At 36.5% G+C, this 18,866-nt stretch overlaps 1 protein-coding gene across 2 annotated transcripts; it reads left to right on the forward strand.

Annotated features, from left to right (window-relative positions):
• The first annotated feature begins 14,376 nt into the window (after positions 1–14,376).
• On the forward strand, positions 14,377–18,477 carry LOC109050529. 2 transcript variants are annotated; one of them, XM_019068081.2, is made up of 4 exons: positions 14,377–14,565; positions 14,695–14,895; positions 14,973–15,088; positions 17,508–18,477. In XM_019068081.2, the coding sequence occupies exons 3-4, from the start codon at positions 15,038–15,040 to the stop codon at positions 18,312–18,314; spliced, it is 858 nt and encodes a 285-aa protein (XP_018923626.2). In that variant the 5' UTR covers positions 14,377–14,565; positions 14,695–14,895; positions 14,973–15,037; the 3' UTR covers positions 18,315–18,477. The 2 variants fall into 2 exon arrangements, with proteins under 2 accessions (XP_018923626.2, XP_018923625.2); XM_019068080.2 differs by having other exon boundaries at positions 14,730–14,895.
• Positions 18,478–18,866: the final 389 nt, after the last annotated feature.

The raw sequence follows: 18,866 nt of genomic DNA on the forward strand, positions 1-18,866 counted from the left end.
CCCCCCCTGCTGATGCTTTGTAGCCTACCTGTCAAATCTAAACGTAGGAAATCTTTTAGATGAAAAGTCACTTACCAATTAACAATTCTCTGCAAGTCTAAAATCTATTTGATTAGCGCTTTTGAAAGGCTGCTTCAGTCAATTGGAGTACGTATCAACCGGCCAAGGTCACGCCATTTCAGTAATCAAGGCTTTGTTGCATTATAACTGTTCCGCATTGTCTGGAAATTTCAATTATCCACCACTAGGGCGTGATCTCTATAAACACATGAACCAGTGTCCATATGGGTTTTTGCCCGATCTCGGATAAATTGACTAATATTTTGTCCGCATTTCAATGACACATTTGAGTTATAAAAAGGGAGTTGTAGTTAATAGTCCCTTATTGGCCTCATGAACCAAGCTCTGTATAGGTTAAAAATCTATATTATACAGACACTAATATTTAATGGTATTGTACGATTTGTTAATTGCATTCAATAGATTACACTTCCAACAAACCATTTGCCACTGGTTTGCAAAAGGTGTTTTTAGACAAGTTTGAGCTGATTTTTAGTTGCATTTTAAACCGCTCTGACCAGCAAACATCAACAGAGTGTGGCACTTTCGAGCTCTGCGACGAAACAGCAAACCCTATTACGAGGCAATTGGTTCAGTCAAGTCAAGTCAACTTTTTTTTTGAGCGCTTTTAACAATACAGATGTTGTCAAAGCGAAACAGTTAGTATCAAAATAGGAAAATAGTGTCAAAGCAAAGGACAATAGTAAACATTCTTTTACATTTTTTAGTTAAAGGAAGTTCATCACTGAATTCTGTGATGTCATCGTCCAGCTCAGTTCAGTTCTGGAAATTAAGTGTCCCCAACTAAGGCAAGTCAGAATGTTTCGGCAGGCTCAGATTCAAATCTGATCAAATGGCATTAATTCTTGCAGCTTGGGTTAAATAATCGGTTCGAAATTTCTTGCTCCAGCTACGCAATTATGTCTCTATTTGTCTCTGCTTTGCCCAGGACACGATGATGCCAACCCTCAGAGGACCTCAGATGATGTTAATTTAACTGTTCAACATAGTCAGAAATTCCACATTTTGCTAAGGTCCTGAGTTCTGATTGCATAGGACTCTGCTGTTACTGTTAGTGTTAATCGTCTGTTTGATTTACAGTCTTTTTATTGATTTTCTGAACATTTCTGCTATATGCACATGAATGCTGACAGTCACCACTCCAATAAGCTACCACTAAATATTGTAGAAACGTAATTTTCTGTAAAGTTGCTTTGTAATGATTTGTATCGTAAAAAGCGCTATACAAATAAACTTGAATTGAATTGAATTGAATTCTATCTTGGTCTCATCAAACCAGAGAATCTTATTTCTCTGTTTTTTAGCAAACTCCATGCAGGCTTTCATGTGTCTTGCACTGAGGAGAGGCTTCTGTCGGGCCACTCTGCCATAAAGCCCCGACTGGTGGAGGGCTGCAATGGTTGACTTTCTACAACTTTCTCCCATCTCCTGACTGCATCTCTGGAGCTCTCAGCCACAGTGATCTTTGGGTTTCTTCTTTACCTCTCACCAGGCTCACCCCGAGCTCTTCGCATTTCCCCGATAGCTCAGACTTTGGCCGAACGGCTTCCTCTAGGAATGGAGTTCTGGCTCATCCGAACCTTAACGTTTTTTGTGCATTTAAGGATTTATCTGAGGTCACTATGCAGTTAGGCAAAGGGTCCTTAGTGACAGCAGAATTTTTTTTTGTAACCTTGGCCAGATTGTGGCTTTCACAATTCAATCAGTATGCTCTTCAGCGTGGCAGCTGTCACCATTCAACCTCATGATTCTACAGTAAATTACTCTGACATGCACTGATTTTAGCTGTAAGGTCTTATATAGACAGGTGTGTGGCTTCCCTAATCAAGTCCAATCAGTATAATAAAAACAACAGCTGGACTCAAATGAAGGTGTTGATACCATCTCAAGGACGATCATAAGAATTGAATGGACAGCATAATGACATAAATATATTTGCTATTCTTAGCAAATATTAGAAGAATGTTAGGTCCAAAAAGCACTTAAGTATTATTATTTTATTAAATATTATTATATTTTATCAACAGATTATGTGTTTTTGACTCACAACATGGGGTGCTGTATGTAGTTAACATTATGAGGATACTGTAAAGGTCTTAAGTCAAGTTTTAAAAACAGTTTTATGTTAATTATGGCTGCTATATTGAACCATCTATGACTGTGAGCCGAAATTTAAGGGACAGTGCTTTAAAGCCGCATCACCACATGCCGAAGTGAGCTTCCGTACCCACTCCAAATAACACTCGCCGTTGCCGAGTCTGAGCCGAGGCTGCCGCAGGGCAGCCGAGCTCGTGCTGATTACTACATGCTATCTGGGTAGGTGTTGATAAATCACATGCACTGAATATAAAGATCTAATGTCAAGGCTCGCATTCCTGCTCCTGGAGCTGGTGCCAAATGATTAAGTTTTGGAAAACAGCAATTCAAATGTAGGGGCCACATATTTAGGATATTTTTTTATGCAGACACCCAACTGTGCAAATTCATTTATTGATTTAAAACCCAGTCCTGAACCTGGGGGCCCTTGTTCTGCAGAGTTCAGCTCCAACCAGTTGCAACACATTTGCCTGGACATTGCTACTGATCCTGAAGACCTTGCTTAGCTTAGATGTGTTTATTCAGGGTTGCTAAACTGTGCAGGACACTGGCCCTGCAGAAGCAGGACTGAGAGCCCTGACATTAGCGCTTTACATTCAGTGCATGTGATTTATCAACACCTAGTACAAATATAGAGCTCATGAAAAATAAATGTTCAGGATGCACAAACATTAAATGCATAAACCAGTGTGAATAACCAAGTATCTTAAAAGAAACTTGGAGGTAGCCAGAATGGGAAGTTTTAAGTAGTTGTACAGCTTTAAGTGTGAAGCTTGTTCTTGTACACAGATATGGCATATTCATGGCATTATTTGTCTTTTAAACTGATGTAAACAGAAAAAGAGTAGACTGATTTTTATTTTTTTTATCCTGTCGCCCCCTCTAGTGGACATTAAGGCCTTCATTGCTCAGATAAAGAAAATCAATAAGATTTTTTGGGAAGGTAATCCCTCCAGTAAGAAAAGATACAGCAACGTGAGTCAGACGAGTCTGAAGGTCTGAGCTGAATTTGGTGAAACATTAAAGTTCTAGTCGGTGTCAATTACTTGCATAATAAATAATAATAATGTTTAAAAATATGTTGGCTATCTCAACCCCAACAAAGAAGACTAAGAAGGGAAACATCGACCAATTTAGTATGTAATAAAACTAATACAATACACTAATACAAAGGCATGAAAAATAGGGATTTTATTTGCCCTAAACCCTGTTAATTTTTGTCAGTATTAAGGTGCATTCACTGATTCTACCTTCTCTCTTTTCTATCTCACTCTTTTCATTTAAACTGAGTTGGCTACACATGCTTACATTCATAAATTTAAACTTTATGTGGTGATTTCAGATATTACAGTGCCGCACTCGTACTGACTCTTATTCTCCCTGAAAGAATGAAATGGCCTTACTGAAGGCGGAGTGATTTGACCAATCAGATGAAAGGAGCATTTCAGCAACGCCCACATGTGCAAATGAAATATTGAAGCCATAAACCGTTTTGTAAACCCCAAACGAAAAATGAGAAATCGAGCCAAAATCTAATTTTTCGTTTGCTAAACTTAATGGAAAAATGAATAAATGAGCCATTTTTCCATTTCTCGTTATTGCCAGGAATTAAGAATGGTATCAAAACATCCTTCTTCCAGCGATCCATGAGCAGTTTGGTGATCTGTGCATTTTCCAGCATGATGGAGCACCGTGTCACAAAGCAAGAGTGATAAAGAAGTGGCTTGAAGATCTTTACATTGAAATTTTGGATCCGTGGCCAGGCACACGCTCCGGATCTCAATCCCATAGAGAACCTGTGGTTAGTCCTCAAAAGGCGAGTGGACAAGCAGAAGCCCACAAATTGTGATCAGCTCCGAGAACTAATGTAATGATGGATTGCCATCAGTCAGGATTTGGCCCAGAAGCTATAATATCCAGCATGCCAGAGCCAATTGCAGAGGTTATGAAGAACAAGGGTCAACACTGTAAATATTGACTTTTATATATATAATTTTTTTATTTATTTTTTTGCACCAATAAAAGCCTTTTAAAACTTTTATGATATGCTTATCATTGTTTTTCTGTATACCATAGAAACGTGGAAAAACAGTCTACAAATACTGAAGCAGCAAACTTTGCAAAACACAATTTATGTCACTGCCAAAACTTTTGGCCATGACTGCACATGTCAGGGTAATCAAATAACAACTTGGTATCTTATGGAAAAAGTATACACTTTTGCAATTAAAGTCCACATTCAATAGCAGTATTCAGACTACACTAATGGTGCTCTTCCACTGCGTGGTACGACTCGGCTCGGCACGGCTCAGTATGGTTTGCGTTTCCACTGCAGTTTAGTAATGCTTTAGAGTGGGCAGGATTATCCACATGTCGTTATAGTTGTTCCGCCTCTACTGCCACGACTCCTTAAAAAAAAAAAAAATAGTTTTTCATTCCGCGTCGCCCCATCAAGCTCTCACTTGATCCGCTCCTCTGCTATCAACGAGAGAAATCTCTTTACTTACACAACAGACAACAAAACTTTTTGGTTGTTAAATAAAGGTGCGCTAATTCAAAACAGTTGCGTTCGATCCTTCGCTGGCTGTGCTGATTTAAATCTAGCGGTTCTTTTGTGTTTGTGTCGCGAGGTCAGTGACGCAGCGGGTGACGATTCTCTCTAGCCAATCCGTGATCAGCAGCGTTTACGTCACGTTTTGGTACGGTTCACTTGGAACCTCAACCGAGGTGGTACTAAAAAAAAAGTATTCCACATCAGGTGTGATGAAACAGCAATAAATAAATACTTTATAGATGAATTGAAGTATATGACCATTGTACAGGCATGTTTTGATCTGGTCATCTGTACTAATTTAGAGAATTAATTCCTTTGGAATTATGCTGGTAAAGCAGTTTGAGGAAGTTTGTTCTTTGTCAAGTTAATGAATTATTAATGTTTTTCAAAAACAACATATAAATTAACAATAAAAAATTTACAGATTCAGACTTATTTTTATTAATGGACTGAATAACACACACAAGTGTTGTGTCCTTTTTAGAACAATCAGATAAAGATCAGAACAAACCCAAGACCTTGTTTTTTTGAGTAAAATAAGATAGTGATGAGTACTAACAAAAGAAATATTTCTTTTTGGCATGGAAGAAAAGTAAAATGATATCTTGTAAAACCCACAGCAGAGAATCAGTTATGGCCTTGCCAGAATCTACAAGTCAAATTTTTTGTTAGTTACACATCAAGACTACACATTAAGTTAGTTTGCCCTAAAAATGAAAATTCTGTGATCACATATTCAGCCTTGTGTTGTTCCAAAGTGTTATATTTGAACAAGTGAAAAAACCACAGTCAGTGTTTTCACTATTTAACAATGAACAAAACATTAAAACAATCAACTCCTAACTTTAAATAGTATTAAGATGATTTATTGTTTCGGATTTAAATTAACAACCATATGGTCTGACTTATTAGGTATCAAAACTCACTACATTAACATTTACATTTTGTATGAAAGGATGGCCTTGAGGATTGGGGTTTATTAAGGTATTATTGCAGAATATTGCAACATCCAGTAGGTCCACTAATATGGGTCAAAATATTGTTTAACATATATTAATAGTGTAACTAGTTAATAGTCAATTAGTCCCTATACTAAAGTGTTATCAAGTCTCCACTTTACATTTAGTTTGTAGAAAGTGATTTAGATTTGTGAAATTTTTTTATTTTTATTGTTTACCACAATTTTTTATTGTTTTCCCACAACTGAAGCAATACATGTTGCATCTAAATTGATGCACCTGGTGTTGACAGCATTGAAAAATGTTGGGCAAGATGAACCTCTCTATCTTCAAGATTTGTGACACAGCGAGGAATGCCTTCTCAAACAGGTTGAGATCATTCTTGGTGATCAGACTATTTTCTTGCACTGACAGTATGAACTGCTTCCCCTTCGGTAGACGATACAGTGTCCCAAAGTGTAAATTAAATCGAAATAATGATTCTTTTGTACTGGTATTTTTTTGTTTGATTTTGCTGTTCTTTTCCATACAGTGAAAGCATATATTGTCCAGAAGCTGATAAGCTCCAAAAATAGACTTCGTAAAGATTGAAAATATTCACGTTTAGGTGAACTATAGCTAGGCTTCTTAATCAGGACCAGAACAAGTGATCACACTACTCCGATTTTGAAATCTCTGCACTGGCGATTTTAAAGTTCTTATGCTTACATAGAATGCACTGCATGGCCTGGCATCGCAAAACTTGTCCGAGCATTTAACACTGTGGTTTCCGAGGTGTGAACATTTGCTTCCCTCAGCATGGTCCTTTTTTAGTCCATCAATAGGACTTTTACAACTTACTTCCAGCCTATACTTCTGTGGCACAGACATTTGGTATTTTTAATTCTTAGCTGAAAATTAAAATTTTTTAGGTTGGCTTTTAGTTGATTGCAATATGTATGTTGATTGATTGTTTATGTATTTTTACTTGATTGTGATGTTTGCATTGTTTAACATATAAAGAGCTTTGAGAAGCTCATTTAAAGGCACTATATAAAATAAAGTCAATTTTTATTATTTAACAGAGAAATCAGATACATGTTCATTTTCCGTTTATTTGTATTTTTTTTAATGTGCGCTAGTGTAAACAAATGAATCTGTCAGTGTATTTTTTTTTTTTTTTTTTTACTTTGTGGCATAGCAGTAGCGTAGTAGAGATTGTACTCTACTCTTGCCCCTAAGCCATCGGCCATCATTTTCATAAATCTACTTCTCTGTGGTGAGGAGGGCACTGCGCACCTTGTAAGAAACACCCACATTAAGCACTGAATAAACCAAAACATCCTGCTCTCTGCAGCACTCCAGAGGCCCCAAACGAAGCCTGTGGCACACCAACAGCATTCTGCGTTGGGACAGGTCGCATCTCCTTCCCTTTCATTCATCACTTAGTCTTTCCTCATTCACCTGGGATCTGTTTGTATATTGTGTGGTTCATGGCTGTCCTCCGCTCAGGGCTTTAACATGTTTTTCTTGTTTGTTTGTTTGTTTTTTTTGGTACTAAAGTGGAGGATGCAAAAAACCCATTTCCTGTCGTGTGCCAGACCCACTGATGTGGTCCGTGTGAGACTTTAATTGTGGCCCTGCAAAGGAAGTTTTCCATATCTGGGACTTTAGATAAAGAGCATATATCATGAGATTATAATGGCTACCCTCAGTATCAAATCATACCCTGTGCACAGAGGTCATGTTGTTTGTACTATAAAAACATAAATGCACATTTACTTTAATATCACAAATGCTGATTTTACACGGTTCTTGAGTTCTCTTTTTTATTCTGTTCATTCCCCATTGTTCTCTCTCTAAAGCATTACTCATGTCTCTCATCCAGATTTCACAGGAACACTTTAAAACTTAATTTTCTGTCTTTTTCTATTACAGTCTCTATTAGAGTATTTTAATGTGGGAATATTTCCACAGTAAAGAAACACATACCTTAAAATTTGTCTGAATGACAGAAAGGATTTTTTAAAAATACATACAAATACGAAAATTTATGATTTTTTTAGAAATAAATATCATGGTTCATGCCTAAATTCTCAGTGGGACATAAGCAGATTTTATGAAAACATACAAATGAATATTTTGTGGAAATGCAATCTTTGCTGTCCCTTTTATTGATGAGGTTGGTCATTTTATCCAAATGCATCTAGAACAGTGGTCACCAACTTTTTTAAGCCCAAGATATGAAAGACAAGATCTACTCCACCTATTGAAGAATTTATAGAAAAAGGCAGCCCAGATTGTACTTCCAATTTGAGGCCTTTTATTTAGTATTTTAATTAGTGATGGACCTATCATGATTTTTCATGGCCGATTCAGATTTTTTTTTTTTATTTATTTAAGCTAGTAAATTGGAAAATTCTGACAGTTGTAGCTGACTTTTTTTTTTAAGCAAATTTATTTATTGGTTATTTAAAAATATCTGTAGGCTAAATATCTGTGTTGAAATTAGAGGCAACCACTGCATTTCAATCATGATCCAAACAAAGATTCTACACACATCTTGCAAGAGCAGTTGTTTTTTATTTGAATTAGATTTAACGGATTTAAAGCAAAAACAGAATAGTCTGACTTTAGCTTCGTGAAATGATGCTACATAAAAACTACATAAAAATATCTGTATGAAACAAAAACAGCAGAAAGTCTGAATGAGACACAATTTCACTTTCTGACAGCAGGTGGCGCTTATGGAACAGCAGCGATACAGCGCTTCCTTGGTTACTGCTGTAAACAAAGCAATACTGTGCTTATAAATACTACTTTATATGGAGGTAAGAGGAGAAGAAAATGTCATTGCCATCAAAACCTTTCTCAAGACAGTCTATTCCCTTCAGTTATACATTCATATAACCCCCTTTCTTCCTATATTTCAAACATTGTGAACAGTGAGCTTGCTCTGCATGCTACAGTATTTTCTCCTCTTCGCATCCGTCTTCAGCATCTCTGGCCTCTGTTAACAAAAGGTTACTATTCATAACCCAGGTTCTCTAAAACATAGAGTGGAGAGATCAACTTATGGGAAGGTCATCCGTGCCTGACCTCTGCAGAAGCATCCAATTGCACCAAGTCTGGCTTGACAGAAAGGAGCCCAATGGCAGGTAAGGGACCGCCCCTTAACCGAGCACATAGAGCCCCTGCACAGGTTACCTTTCCTCAGTGAGCATATTCACTTCTCGTGCAGCAAGCGTGGCAAACTTGGTGGATCTCTCCACTCAGTGTTTCAGAAAACCGGGGTTACTAACAGTAACCTATTGTTCTCTTTCATCATCTCATGTTCAAGATCCATCTATGGGAGATATGGACAACTCCCTAGTTACCCAGTACACTCACAGTGAGGCCTTGTATGCCAGAGGATGGTCACCTGAAAAGGCAGTGCTTGACATGACGTCACCAAGTATCAGACCCCCCACAAAGAGAAAATGCAATACCAGCCATAAAAGAACTGATGTGGTAACATGCATATAAAACCTCATGCATGCACACACCTCATGCTGAAAGAGTATGCCTGCTTAATGACATGAATAAGCCGAGCTGGACAACTCAGCTTTAACCCTCTGGGGTCCGAGGTGATTTTGGGGCCCTTGAGATGTTTTGACATACCCTAACATTTGTGCTTATTTCAGCTACTTATAACATACTACTGGTCAAGTCATGTGGGGAAGTCATGGCCTAATGGTTAGAGAGTTTAACTCCTAACCCTAGGGTTGTGGGTTCGAGTCTCGGGCCAGCAATACCATGACTGAGGTGCCCTTGAGCAAGGCACTAAACCCCTAACTGCTCCCCGGGCACTGCAGCATAAATGGCTGCCCACTGCTCTGGGTGTGTGTTCACGTTGTGTGTGTGTGCACTTTGGATGGGTTAAATGCAGAGCACAAATTCTGATTATGGGTCACCATACTTGGCTGTGTGTCACGTCACTTTTTAATTTTTTTTTTTTTGTATTCAGCACAAACTGTGCTACTATAATATATGAGCAAGTTTGATCTACATGTTTGTATTATGCGTGGTTAGTAAGTTTTGGGGAAAACAATGTAGCTGAAATAAGGCCATAAAACCCATACTGAATAGTTCAAAATAAGGCTTTTGAGTGATCAGTCTTGTAGGCTAGAATATTTACATCCAAATGATGTGAAAATCATTCCGCTTACTCATCCACAAAAAAAAAATAATATATTGATTTAAATTTTGTAAGACATGTTTTGTGATAGACAAGCTTTATGCGAGGGAGTGACAATGGCCATGAATATTTAGTGATCCACTAATGGCCCATCAGTCATGTGACTGTGTGGCAGGTAAGACAGAATGTGAGGAGACTGAAAATGGCTTTTTAAATTATTTGCATTTTATTTACAACACAGTATAATCAAAACAATCATAATGAAGGTCAAAGACACATTATTGAGCATACTGATCTAACCCCAGAGATGTGAACTGACTTTGAGTCATTCCTGAAAACAGATTCTGTTCAACAAGTGAAACAAGTAAATCATACCTGATATTTAAGTGTTTGCTGCTTCTTTCCACTGATTCAAGGGAAAGAAAAAAAACATAATCAGTAGTCAAGGAGCTTGTTTTACCATAGAATATCTGTGTAGCTGAACATCTGATGTACAGCGCTCTCAGAGGAAAGCAGTTCGAAGAGACTCATGTGAAAGTCAGCAGGATTCATTTGTGGTGCAGGTGGTGCAAAAAAAAAAAAAAAAAAAATATATATACATATATATATATATATATCTATATATATATATATATATATATAAATATGTCCTATTGCTTGTACTTAGTTTCTTATTTGTATTTAATTGATGACTGTGCTTGTCTTCAGAGAGCTTGAGTTTTTTGTTGTTGTTTTTTTAGGCTAGTATTATTATTATTATTATTTGTGTGTGTGTGTGTGTGTGTGTGTGTTTTGACACTGGCGACAAGAATTATGACATTTCTATGGTATCTAAACTTTTGAGATCATAAAGAACTGTTTTATAGCAAAAACAACTATACTGTGATATATTATTAGTGTGAACTAAAATTACTCATGTAGTGATATAAGGTTTTGGCCATATCGCCCACCCCTATTCCTATGATCATAATAATGAAAAGTAATGGGCGTATTACTCCCTTGAGGTGAGCCACTTCCAACTGTGTATTTATTTGACATGTCTGTGTCAATTCTTACTTGTGTTTACCTTCCGAAAAGAAAATCCTTTACCCAGTTAAACATTTTTTCCTCCATCTCCTGTCTTATTCAGTTTGATTTATAACCCCTCCTTCCACATCATGTTGTAGGATTTTTTCTGTCAAAAAAAATAAAAAAAATACTGCTATTGCAGTCTCTTTATTCACTAGCGCCTTTCTTATTTCAGTCTCTGATCTTATCACAGAATCTACTGTGCTTCTTCCCTTCCTAAAGCCACTCTGATAATTAGCCAGAAATGCTCTTTTTTTCAGGGTAATGGGTCAATCTATCTGCTATCATACAGTGATGGAGAGACTTTAAAGTTGTCTTCCATTATTGATTTTACTGTGATCTTATTGTTTCTGGTGCATTGTTATAATATTTATGAATTTTCTGATCTAGCTGAGTGGCCGTGGTAATAGTGTGCACTAAAGTGGAAGCGCTTATTTTAGCTAATTTATGAAAATGTTTGTGCAAATATGTTTTTAATTATCCGTCATCATTCTAATGGTATTGTTTGTGCTTATCTGTTTTAATAATTTGTTCCTAATTCTTGTGTATAAATCATATTGTGAAACAAGAGTTTTTTTTTTAAAAAAACATGGTGTGTTCCAATTAGTAAGAGCGGGAAAAATGTGTATTTAAAATGGCTGTCACTAGTAGCAAGGAGGAGGTACACTAATCGAAAGCTAGGGAACGAGATTAGGGTGTTGCTGTGTAGCATGTGCAGTCATGGCCAAAAGTTTTGGCAGTGAAAAATTTTGTTTTGCAAAGATTGCTGCTTCAGTCTTTGTAGATTATTTTTCCACATTTCTATGGTATACTGAAAAACAATGATAAGCATATAAGTTTCAAGGCTTTTATTGGCACACATATATATATATATATATATATATATATATATATATATATATATATATATATATGAATGAGTCAATATTTACAGTGTTGACCCTTGTTCTTCATAACCTCTGCAGTTAACTCTGGCATGCTGGATATTAGCTTCTGGGCCAAATCCTGAATGATGGTGATCCATTATTGCCTTATAAGTTCTTGGAGTTGATCAATTTGTGGGCTTCTGCTTGTCTACTCACCTTTTGAGGACTGACCAAAGGTTCTCTATGGGATTGAGATCCAGAGAGTTGACTGGCCATGGATCCAAAATTTCAATGCAATGATCTTCGAGCCACTTCTTTATCACAATTGTTTTGTTGCACGGTGCTCCATCATGCTGGAAAATGCACAGATCACCAAATTGCTCATGGATCACTGGAAGAAGTTGCTCTTGCAGGATGTTTTATTACTTTTCTTTATTCATGACAGTGTTTTGGGGCAGAATTCTGAGAGAGCTCACTCCCTCGGTTGAAAAGCAACTCCATACATGGATGGTCTCAGGATGCTTCACTGTTGGCACGTCACAGGTCTCATGATAGCGTTCACCTTTTCTTCTCTGAACAAATCGATTTTCCAGATGTTCTAATCAGTCAGAAGGGGACTACAGAGAAAATAACTTTGCACCAGTCTTCTCCTGTCCAATACTTGTACTTCCTGCAGTCTGTCCTTAATATAATTTTATTTTATTTTATTTATTTTTTTTTTTTTCGTAGAAAAGTGGCTTCTTTGCTTCTTTCAGGTGCAATATACTTTGTAGCAATGTCCTTGCACGTGAGGCCATTTTGATGCACCGCTATGATGGCTGCACGTCTTTCTTTGGAGATAACCACTGCTAACAAGAACACAATGATTGGAAGCACTTCTTCCCTCCTTTTATAGCAATCAGTCTGCTCTTACAATCTAATTAGTTTGATAGTGATTTCACCTGACTATTACCCATTCACACTTTCACATGTGCTGCTGATATGATCAGTCAATTAATGTTAGCTGGTCATTTTGTGTCAGGATCACAGGATGTTTTTTTTTTTTTTTTTGAAAAGTAAATTTTTTGGCCAATGCATCTGATCACTCTACACAATAATCTAGAAACAATGTAAATGAACACCACAACAGCTTAAGCAGCAAACTTTGCAAAACACTAAATTTATTTTACTGCCCAAACTTTTGGCCATGAGTGTAAAACTCCAGCCTTAATGTAGTGGAGATACTTAGTATTGTTTCAAGTGCTCAGCAGGTCTAGTTTAAGACCGTTTTATATATATATATATATATATAATCTTTAAGCTCTTAAACAGTTTTTTTTGCACATTTTGCACATCCGCTTGAAATAAACTTCCTTTTTGGGTGCCAACATTGCTTTCCATGATTTTGATCCTTGTGACTGTTCAGGTCGTTATCACACATACTTTACATGATTTTACATAAATTTGAAGTAATAAATATTAGTCTGTAACTAGTGGGTTTAGTTGGATCCTTACCAGATTTTCTTACTGCCTATTTTCAGGTGTTTGGTAATTTTCCCTACAATTTTATTATATACCTCCAGCAGCTTCACCGGTGATTTTTTCCGCCAGTTGATATTAGCACTGTATAACAAACTTCCTTTCTTGAAGATGTAGGTTTTGCTCTTTTATTGCTCTTACCTGCCAGGGTTAAATGGTTCATCCAATCCTAATTTTTTTTTTTTTTTTGTTTTGATCCCTTGTATTGAAAGCTACAGCAGTGTAAAGTATTTTGTCTTTGAAGGCATTTGTTGTGGTTGCGTTGGTTCATTTTAATCTGGCTCAGGCTCAAGCAGTGCTGGCCATCCTGAGCCATGCATCACATGCTGTGGAGGAGGGTGCGGACAGAGAGTGAAAATGAGGATGGAAAATTATTTTTATTATTACAGTAATGAATATTACAGATTCTGCAAGGTAAACATTTGACCTCAACTGTAATTGTGTGTGTGTGTGTGTGTGTGTGTTTTTGTTAATTAAAATAGGCTAAGAAGTGTCTTTTTAAGACATATTATGACCAAGCATTTAAAGAAAGAAAAAAAAGTTAATGCATTTTATTCAAGTCTGATAAAATTCCATTAAGATTTGAAGTGAATAATTCTGAATTAAAAAATAATAATAATAATAATCTGACCAACCATTGTCCACTAAGGGCAGAAACAAATAATTTCAATTAATGTACTGTCATGCTCTATTTTTATACCTTAATAAAATAATTTAATGTTGGTATTTCAATGTCACAGAAAAATATCTGTGGCAATAACATCAGTCCGCAGTGTTCTATATTCTATGTTTTATTTTTACTTTCCACCGTAACAATATGCAAAAGACAACTGAGTGCGCTCCTGTGATCTGCTCTCCGATATTCAATGAATAATTCATAATTCAGTCATTCAGTACTTCATGTGAATGACCACAGAAAGAATTTCATGGTTTTTCACCTTTTCGCAAATACTCACTTAAGCAAGTCTGTCTGTTGGTCTGGTCTTCAGTACAAACAACGTTTCACAACAAAACGCACGCGAGAAGCGAAACAGGAAATGATGCAAGAGGACGCGTGAGACAGGAGTTCTCGCGCGAGACTGGAATTCTCAGTCAAAAACAATGAACCCCGAGGCGGTGGTCAGCAAGCAGCTTGCCTTTCAAGTTGTATGTGCACTGATCTGCAGCGAAAAACAGAAAAAGAGAAACAGACGAATATGGAAGAGAAATTGCGTGGGACGACGACGCGAGCAGCCCGGATCGTCTGTTCTGCAGCAGCAGCTGGAGGTAAAGAATACATTTCCGATGGACGCAAGTTATAGCATAGCTGCCCACGGGTGCCGCGGCTCGTCAAGGAAATGTTCCTGCTTTGTTTTTTGTTTCGAATAATTGAAAAGCCTGTGTGAATTTATTCAGGTAGAAACTACGTGTTTGTGCTTTCCATACAATAGATGACTGATGAGAATGGGTTCAAGGAGCTGCTGCGGATGACAGCAGAGGAATTTGAGTTCCTGCTGCGGATGGTCGGACCCCTCATAACCAAGCAGCACACAAAAATGAGACGGGCAATATCCCCAAGAGATCGCCTATCTGTGACCTTGCGGTTTTTGGCAACAGGTGGGTCTGCCAGGGCAACAGAAACATAGCTGTTGTCTGTTACTGTATATTGTGTAGTTACTTTGTTTCTTATGCAGGTGAAACATTCAGTTCCCTCAGTTCACAGCACGGGATTGGGGCCAGCACTATTTAACAGATCGTTATGGAGACTTGTGCCGCTCTGTACCAGCTCATGAAAAAAGACTACCTGAACGTAAGCTCTGATTAACATTATTTACGCAAGTAGTTTACATTTATTACTTGGTAATTTAGAAAAAAAATATTCAGTAAAATTAATTCCACCATAAACATCTGCTGCAAAACACGACAAAATAATTTTTGTAGTGACTGGGAAGGGACATGCTTGGTTCATTTAGTTTTGTTGACATTTGAACTTGTGGGGACATGATAATGAATCGTGACCCTGCGATGCGAAGCCATGGCTTCAAGATCATATGTTGAGGGAACAAATTTTAATGTGTAAACAATCATAGAACCTGGGATTATCAGAAATGGGGATTATTAATAAATAACATTTTACTTTTAATTAAGGATGACAGTGTGGCATTAAGATATGGCTATATTACATTGCACATGCACAGCATTCAAATGAGGTTTGAATATTTTTGTATTATAAATATATGGTAAAAGAATATGTTTAAACGTCAAATAATGCTATAATATTTAAATCCGCATAAATACTGTAAATGCTGGACAGTCATGCCAGTAAATCTTTGCCTGACTATTTCTGTAGGCTTACAATGACAATCTGTTTTATGTGTTATTAGTGACTCATTAAATCCTTCACTCAAATGATTTGTTAAAAATAGTAAATCTTTCACAGAATGAAACCATAGGCATGAATGAAACTACATGTTCACAAATGCTGATTACAGTAGTTTCTCAATAAATTACAACTAACTATATCTTTATATGAATCCTTGGTAAAATAGCCTATTAATGTTTAGTGTGAAGTGAAATATTAAAGCCTAAAATAAATGTTATATTACTGTAAAGAGAAGTTGTGATCATTTATTTCCACTCACTGTCATAGGCCTACAGAAATAGTCAAAATCAAAGCTTTTTGGCATGATTGTCAGACATTTACAGTATTTACAAAAACATACGTGCGTATTCAAATATGTAATGTAGAACATTAATTAGGTGAAAAGAAACATGAATTGAGGGGGGAAATATAAAGATATAACTAGTGTCTTAGTCTAGTCTTTGTGTGAAGCTGTCATTTTAGTTTTTATTAGTTTTAGTCATGTTCATACTCTTTTTAGTCTACTCTAGTTTTAGTCGACGAAAACTGACAACATTTTAGTCTAGTTTTAGTCACGTTCATACTCTTTTTAGTGTAGTCTAGTTTTAGTCAACGAAACGTCTCTTTTTGGTCAATGAAAAATGAAGAGACATTTTAGCATAGTTTTTATTTTTGTAAAACCACATTTAGTCTCGTTTTTATTCGTCAACGATATTGCATTATACATTTAATTGTAGTCATCGTCACATGACCAGCATTTACGTTGCGTCTCGTCTCGTTTTCGTCACATGATAAAGGTTCGTTGACGACGATATTTAGTCATAATTTTTGTTGACAAAAGCAACACTAGATATAACAAATATTAAACCATTTATTAAATATAAAAAAAAACATTATTTCTTAATTGGTACAGATGCTAAGCCCTGCCTACAAGCACTTGAGTCTTTGAAAACTGAACACCCTACAATTATTAGTACGCTAGAAAAAGTTCACTTTTTAAAGAAACAAGATTTCCGCATTGTTTTTTGTTGGATACCAGCCATATGGGATTGATCAGCAATGAAAAAGCAGATAAAGTGGCTAAGGAAGCTCTTCAGTTGGAAATAACAGAATGCAATATTCCAGGATCTGATGTAAAACCTATACTGAATCTGTACATTAATAATAAATGGCGAATGGAATGATAGCAAATATACTGAAAGACATTTTTTAAAAAGTCTCTTTTATCACTGATTAAACAAAGATTGTATATGATTTTTATCAGTACTATTGTTGTTTTTTGTATAATGAGCGTTTCTTAAGAAAATGTTATATTCTTGTAAATGATGTATTGAAATTATATTGTTAATGTTGCCATAAATACAGCCATTATTGTAATTGATGTATTGAAATTATATTGTTAATGTTGCCATAAATACAGCCATTAGCCACTGACATGGCGTTAATTGATTTATTAGAATTTTAAAGTATAAAAAAATCATATGCATTGTTTAACATATTAACAAATTCAAACTCTAAAATGCTGTCACAGAGACAAGGTATCTATAGATTGTGCACAATATAACACACATAATATTATGTCAATATTATGTCTTAACTGACTTTGTCATTCTTAATTCAAAATAAAATGGGTGTCATTACCTCAACAAAATAACAGGTACTGAGAAGTTTAATTTGATGTGGCCACAAAACACTGAACATGTCCCTTCCTGGTCACCGTATTTTAGATGAGGATCTGAATACGTCTTTCACTATATAAGTCATGAATTCATATTTACAGTAATTATTATTATTTTTTTTTTTAACCATGTGTGAGAAATACAAGATTTAGTGTACAAACTTAACTGTTTTCCTGTTCTGTTGCTAGACACCATCAACAGAGGCAGAATGGCGGGCAATAGCCAAGGACTTCGAATCGAAATGGCAGTTTCCACATTGCCTAGGTGCGCTTGGTGGGAAACAGATTCATATACAGCCTCCAGCAAAAAGTGGCTGCCTTGACCATAATAACAAGGGCAGATTCTCTGTGACAATAATGGCTGCAGTGGATGCAAATTACAAGTTCATTTATACCAGCGTGGGAACCCGAGATAAGGTCTCTGATGCTGGACTATTCACTCACTCTGACTTGTGTAAAGCAATGGATCAGGGTCTGCTGAACTTTCCTCCACCTGAACCATTGCCCAACAGTGACATAACAATGCCGTACATGTTTGTGGGTGATGAGGATTGTCCTTTAAGGCCTGATCTCATGAAGCCATATCCAAATGAGCAGATGGACCGCAGTCAGCGGGTACTGAACTATCGTCTTTCAAGGGCACAGAGAGTTGCAGAAAATGCATTCAGCATTCTAGCAAACAGGTTAAGGGTTCTCAGAAGGACTATATTCTTGGAGCCTGAAAAAGTGGTGAAGATTACTATGGCCTCTCTATGCATCTATAACTTCCTCCACGAGAGCAGGTCTGTGGCACATAAACCTCCAGCCTTTGCAGATGGTGACCAAAGCATAGTTGAGGAAACCTGCAGGAATTACGGGAATGGGTCTTTTCAGCCAGTGGAGCAAAGAAGGAAACACAATGCATCGGTTTCGGCAGAAATGCAACGAAACCTTCTGTGTGACTATTTTGTCTCGCCAGCAGGTTGTATTCCTTCACAAGAAGAGGAACACATTTAGCATTTTAGGACTGTTAGAGTATATTTTTTTTTGTAGTGGATAACACTATCAAATATCAAGAATGAAATGTATTTGTAAAGCTCTCTTCACAATACACATCGTTTCAAAGTTGCTTTACAGAAATGTGTGCGTGCATGATGCTCACATTTTTTACTGCATTAACTGCATTTTTGTTCTTTTTCCCTTTTACAGAAAAGTGTATTTACTAAAAAAAAAAGTTTTTATAAGGTACTTTTGGTACAGAATGTCTTGTATATACTATATCTTCAGACCATGCAAATTGCTAATATTTGCATGTAACTACAAAGACTATTTTTGTAACCTTAACACTGTAAAATAATTTAAAGAGTGCATAAATAATTGTGTCAAGTATTATATTAGTGTACAGATTCAATAAAAAGTGATACAACTTCACTGTTTTTTAACACTGTAAGGTCAACATTGTTCATGTGTTTTACATCTGTGAAATAAATACAACCCTGTTTACACAATCAAACCAACAGTGTAACCATTTCTCTACTAACAATCCATACAAGTATTAACAGTACATCT

This window comes from Cyprinus carpio, chromosome A20, assembly GCF_018340385.1.
Source record: "Cyprinus carpio isolate SPL01 chromosome A20, ASM1834038v1, whole genome shotgun sequence".
Lineage (NCBI taxonomy): Eukaryota > Metazoa > Chordata > Actinopteri > Cypriniformes > Cyprinidae > Cyprinus > Cyprinus carpio.